The 5491-nt window shown below is 50.8% G+C and overlaps 2 protein-coding genes across 2 annotated transcripts; one reads left to right on the top strand and one right to left on the bottom strand.

The window, feature by feature from the left end:
• Positions 1-822: 822 nt before the first annotated feature.
• Positions 823-2341, top strand: NGA_0459500 (glycosyl family 43). The gene is made up of 2 exons (XM_005853884.1): positions 823-1066; positions 1173-2341. The coding sequence occupies exons 1-2, from the start codon at positions 860-862 to the stop codon at positions 2160-2162; spliced, it is 1197 nt and encodes a 398-aa protein (XP_005853946.1). The 5' UTR covers positions 823-859; the 3' UTR covers positions 2163-2341.
• A 12-nt stretch (positions 2342-2353) lies between these two features.
• On the bottom strand, positions 2354-4318 carry NGA_0459400 (acyltransferase family protein). Its single transcript, XM_005853883.1, has 3 exons — positions 4157-4318; positions 3403-4003; positions 2354-3330 (listed from the first exon to the last, which is right to left on the bottom strand). The coding sequence occupies exon 3, from the start codon at positions 3263-3265 to the stop codon at positions 2411-2413; it is 855 nt and encodes a 284-aa protein (XP_005853945.1). The 5' UTR covers positions 3266-3330; positions 3403-4003; positions 4157-4318; the 3' UTR covers positions 2354-2410.
• Positions 4319-5491: the final 1173 nt, after the last annotated feature.

Below are 5491 nucleotides of genomic sequence, written 5' to 3'. Positions count from 1 at the left end.
TTTCAACGCCAAGGTATCAGCATTCTGGATGCAGGGGCTATCACATATCCTGTCGCGGCCCTCGACAACCAACTGGTGAGCACACAAAGCACACATTTGTTCTGGGACGGGCTTCACTTCTATGCACCCGTATATGAAGGCCTGAACAAAGTACTTCTGAACTACCTTTGTCCGTCCTGAAGACACGCGAATAGTACAGCGTTTGCGGCAACTAGCATAAATAAACAAAATGATCTAAAAGTAAAGAGCAAGTGGCATTGATTTGCCGCAAGGCATATCACATGTTTTCTTCCGTGCTGTACTTCATATTTGTTCAGCTTTACGATCCGCCTTCACGCTGGAGAAATCCATGGCCAATTGTCCGAAACGTGGATATGACGGCGGGGGCAGAGGGAAAGGTTCCTTTCAGTAGTGCTCTGCATGATTCATAGTCGGGTTGACCAAAATTGCGGCCATCATTCGTTATCTCATATGTCCGTCGTGCTTGGACGCACTGCCATTTTTGGGAAAAGGTATGAGCGCTTGAAGCGAAAGCAGCGACAGACGGCGCTAACGTGATACTGCCCTACGCATGTGAGCATTTTCTTCACGGCATGAGTTGCGTTCGACAAAGGAAATTGACGTAGGACTGGAACAATTTTTATTGCCTCAAGATGGCGTTTGGTGACAAAGAAACGAGCGTCTCTTTGTTAATTAAACCGTAAAAGCAGTACTGTAATGGAGCACTTGGCTGTGCTTCAGGTGCTCGCGTCTTGTTGCTGTTGCCTGCCTGCGACCTGGATATAGATGGTAACAGTTTGGCACAATATGAATACAACACACAAACATACAAGGTTCAAATCTGTTTAGTGGACACGTCATGGGATACTTTTTTTCAGTCGGAGGATGTATTCTCAGCTTGTTGCTGCCTCTGCCTACGGCCACAGCAAAGTTCGTCCTTTTTGACAACACAAAGCCTGCCTTCGACACCGAGGGTCGAATCTTGGACGCTCATGATGGAACCATTCAACGCTTTCATAAAGATGGGCCGTATTATATGCATGCCGTAGAGTACGGCCTTTGTCAGGTGAGAGTTGTGGAGGAGTTCTTGAGGAGTGGCAATACGGGAGGTTTGGGTAGGAACCCCCCTCTCAATTATTGACACCGCCCGCGTGCACGGACGTCGTTTTCAGGCACCAAACATCACAGGTTGCGACTCCCCTGACCGGTGTGGCTTTCGCTTGGACCACAATCTCAGTGTGTACACGAGTTGGGACTTGAGTTGTGGCTCCTGGGCGTTCCAAGGATACGCCTTCCCTTGGACAGAACGGCCCGCGGGCACCTTGTTCCGGCCTTCCGCTGTCTTCAACCCCACCACTCACGAGTACATTTTGTGGTGGAATTATGTCTATCCTAATGGCACGTACGCAGGTTTTGCAGTGGCTACCTCCTCAAAGCCACAGGGACCCTTTGAACAGCGTCGGGCCCAGGTCAATATTGCGCACCTTCCTGCCGGTGATTTTCATCTCTTTGTCGATGACGACGGGACAGGCTACGTACTATATTCCGCGGACTTTTGGATTACCATAGAAGAATTGACGCCCGATTTCTTGGGGGTCTCGGGGCGCGCGTTTGATGGATTCCGAGGGAACGGATCCGAGTGGGGCTTCGAGGCGCCCGTCATGTTCAAACGCAAGGGCATCTACTACATCCTGTTCGGGCCCATGTGCTGCTTCTGTTATCAGGGATCTGGCATTCGTGTCTACACTGCCACTTCCCCCCTCGGTCCCTACACTTTTCAAGGGGACGACATTGCCTGTGCTTCCAAAGGCACCTTTGCCGCGACTGCTCACACCCGCGCCGACAATGACGGGCCCATTCCCACTCCAGAGCAAGGTTGCTTATTCTACGGCACGGACCAAATATCCACGACGCGCGCTCAACAGAATTTCGTAATAGAGGTGCAGACGTCTGGGGGAGAAACGGAGTATGTGTGGACAGGGGACAGGTGGATGCAGTCCCCGGACGGGCTGAAAGGGCACGAGCCGCAGTATTGGTTCCCCTTGAGCTTCGACGAACAGGGACGCATCGAGAGGGTGTCGTGGATCGATCTCTTTGTTCTGGATGTGGCAGACATGACCGAGGAGGATGAGGCTCTGCCGTTGCGTGTGAGCCAAAGTTGAAGTTGAGGGGGGACAGAGACGGAAGCGATTTTGTATAAAAAGAGTGGCACAGGCACGCTACAAATTGTTGATATGAAGGCCTGCGGGATTATCCACAGGTGAGCTTATGGCGATGTTCAGGCACGATATTCCGATATTCCAAAAAGCATAAATAAAAGTACCTTTTCCGACGTGAGCAAAATACAATCCACTGTGTACATGACGTTGCTCGCTGTTTTCTACATCTGTCCGCTTACTTTCGTGTGTTCTCATAGTTTGTGAGCCTCCCTCCCGGTGTATAACTCAATCTCCGTCTCTTGCAGGCTTATTTTCTTGCTGTTCGGTCGACGAAATAGGTTTGGGACTTCAGTGAAAAGGAAAAGGTGCATCAAGGGGCCCAGGGTAGGGGAAGCCAGCATGCTACTACACCAACCGCGCACTTTCATCTCTCCAGCTTTCAATTGTCGATGCACCCACAGCTTCTCGTCGAAAGCACAAAAGAAATTTTGGTAGACAGCGCGGGCGAGCCGCACGCTCGGATCATCCACCAAGACGGTCATGACCCAAGCCAGCACCAATGACACGGGAAAAGCCGTTGCGAGCACCACCAGGGAACTAGGGACGTACCCTAAGCCCTGACCCTCCTGATAGAGGCGCAAAAATAGCCAGGCAGCGAAGGTATTCAGGACCTCTCCGTGGACCAGGTACAGGCAAAAGGAGACGTAGCCCACGAAACGGAGGGGGGGCGTGGCCAGGAGCCACCGCATCAGCGGGGTCAGCTGGACGAAGACGAGACAACCACAAGTTCCCAGCGCCGTCCAACGCCGAAAATTCAGCAACGCATCGGCATCGCCGGGCGGCAGGCTCACTTGCGCCTGAAAGCCCAAGGTACTCTGGACATGGATCCAAATCCCCGCACTCACCAGCGCGAGAGTGACCCGGAGGGTTTGGGCCAGCACGGTGGGAGAGGAGGTCAGGTAGGTGACGACGGGTGTGTTTCGTTCTACATCACAGAGGAAAAAACCGACGATAAACGCAAGGAGGGCCCCCCCATTTTCAACCTCGAACCAGCGGAAGAGGATTGGGTAAAGGACCCAGCGAAAACGGCTTTGCAGGTTTTTCATGACGAAACCGAGGGAGAAAACGGCCAGGGAACCCCGCCATTCTGTTCGAATCGTCCACAAATTTCCTGACATGTAATGGGACGTGTGACAAGAAATGGTAAACATGAAAAGCATCGAGACAGCATGTGTGATATCGTTCACGTACGCGGGTTGTAGATATAGTAGGCCAGGTTGCTTTCGGTGAACATGAGGGTGATGAAGTTCTTTATGTCTATCCAACGCAAGGAGCCCACGGTTGCCCCCAAAGTGGGGCTGGGAAGCCAATGCGATCGAGTCCAGGCGGCTGCCTGGACGCCGTACTGCACCCAGCCTAGCTGGCCTTCTTTCCAAGCGAAGATAACGATGACGGCGAAGGGCACCATTAATCGTAGGATCCGCCGAAACATAGCACTGACGAGCGTACTGTTCTTCCCGTGGGCCATGTACGAGTGGAGGAGGACGCGTCCGCTCAGGCCATAGAAGACGTCGACGGAGAAGGGCCCATTAAAGAAGAATAGCAGCCAAGATCGGCCCCATTTGACCGAGTATGCGCCGTCCTGCACAAAAGCTTTGTTGTGAAAGGCGATGCCTGGGTAATACGCGCACAGAAAATGCCAGACTAGCACCGTCAAACAGGCCACTCCTCGCAAGCCGTCAAAGTGAGCCGTAGAGGGCGGATTTTTCCACATGCCGCCGATGCAAAATTCCCACAATAGTTTCTTCCATTGTCGCCTCCCAGAGGTACTGTCCGCTGTGTTGCTGAAGGATTTGGAATATAGAGAAGGAAGTTGAATACAGTCAAGCCACTCTATGGAAATGATACGACATAGTAAAATATGCCTTTAAATTTCTTCGAATTAAATGCGCATTTGTGGACAAGGAGCGAATGGTCGGGTTCCCAAGCGACGTTACCTTATGCCTCCCATGATGGGGTCCTCCTTCCGTGGGGACCCATGAGCCTTCTCGACGCTATCACTTGACTCTATTTTTTTATTTTCAGCTGGCCATGTCGTCTTGCTTTTTGATTTCGTGGTGACATCCACGGCGACATTCCGAACAGGCGAAACGCAAGGCTGGGGGACGAGCCGCATGGGAGGATCGAGGTCCATCACCATTTTTGAATAAAATGGACCTATCAACAACGAGTTATAAAACGAACGGATGATGTCAATTACATTCACATTTGCATAGGATTTTTATTTCGTGTCAAATAGGCCAGGTTAGCTACGCTCAGCATGTAGGTTTGAAACCGCTACGAGGCATTTGCACAACATTGCCGACATGACCTCAGAAAAAGACATGCTCACCAGACCAAAAAGGGCCCAAATTGGAAATCTTGCTTCAATACCAGGCAGAAAGACCCGGCTGGGCAGAATTTCCTCACAGGAAGGGAGACGAGGACTTGGTCCCCCGCACTCGACTGGGGGGGACTGGCTCGCTCACAAATTTGAAATTCAAATTTCCGCTTCAATCTTCAACCTCCTCCCCCTCTCCTCCTCATCCCCTCGCTTCCTCCCCCTCGCTTCCTACTCCGACTTCCCAATCTTGACGCACGACCTCTCACTGTATTATACAAAATATTTTTGTTTGTCCAATATCCTGCATCTGTTCACATACGCTTTGAGACTATTCCTGATTATTGTTGTTTTTTATTAAGGAAGCTTTCCAATAATCGCCGGTTACTCCCTCCTCATCAGCTAACCATTCTCCGTATTCTAAATTCGAATGTAAAAACACTACTTGTATTTTACGAAGGCAAATTAGAGAATGGATACAAAATTTGCAGCCTTCAATGTCCACAGCAAGAATGGTCAAGCGGATATGGATGACGATGAAGATTTACGCCATCCCGTGAACCGATTTCGCATGCTAAGCCGGAAAATCACGAACAAAGACGATGAAGATTCCGACGACTCCGATGCTGAAGGGTTCAGTTTGGATCTGCCTATTTCCGTTGTGTCACATACAAGTAGTTTGACCACGGCCGTTCGAGGCGATGCACTCACAACTTTGCCGCAACGTGTTACACCATCTTCCTTACCATCGTCCTCCGAGCGTACTCCTTCCCCTGTGCTAGGATCTAGGTACAATGATATGACGTTACTCGGCATGCCGGAGAGAGTGAACTTCGATCATCAATCCAACAAGCGCATTCGTTGCAGCAGCAACCTTCGAGAAAGAGCAAACGGACAGTCCTCGGGAGCAGATAAAGGAAATACTTGCGTGATAAAAATGGACGAAGTGGTG

The sequence above is a fragment of the Nannochloropsis gaditana genome (genome assembly GCF_000240725.1).
Source record: "Nannochloropsis gaditana CCMP526 unplaced genomic scaffold scaffold694, whole genome shotgun sequence".
Classification (NCBI taxonomy): domain Eukaryota; class Eustigmatophyceae; order Eustigmatales; family Monodopsidaceae; genus Microchloropsis; species Microchloropsis gaditana.
The sequence above is the reverse complement of the archived record's forward strand: the minus strand, read 5'-3'. Positions and strand labels throughout refer to the sequence as shown.

Coding starts and splice junctions, on each gene's coding strand:
- NGA_0459400 (XM_005853883.1), bottom strand. CDS start 3,265: ATGAAAAACCTGCAAAGCCGTTTTCGCTGGGTCCTTTACCCAATCCTC.
- NGA_0459500 (XM_005853884.1), top strand. CDS start 860: ATGGGATACTTTTTTTCAGTCGGAGGATGTATTCTCAGCTTGTTGCTG. Junction 1,067..1,172: donor TAGAGTACGGCCTTTGTCAG/GTGAGAGTTGTG, acceptor CGTCGTTTTCAG/GCACCAAACATCACAGGTTG.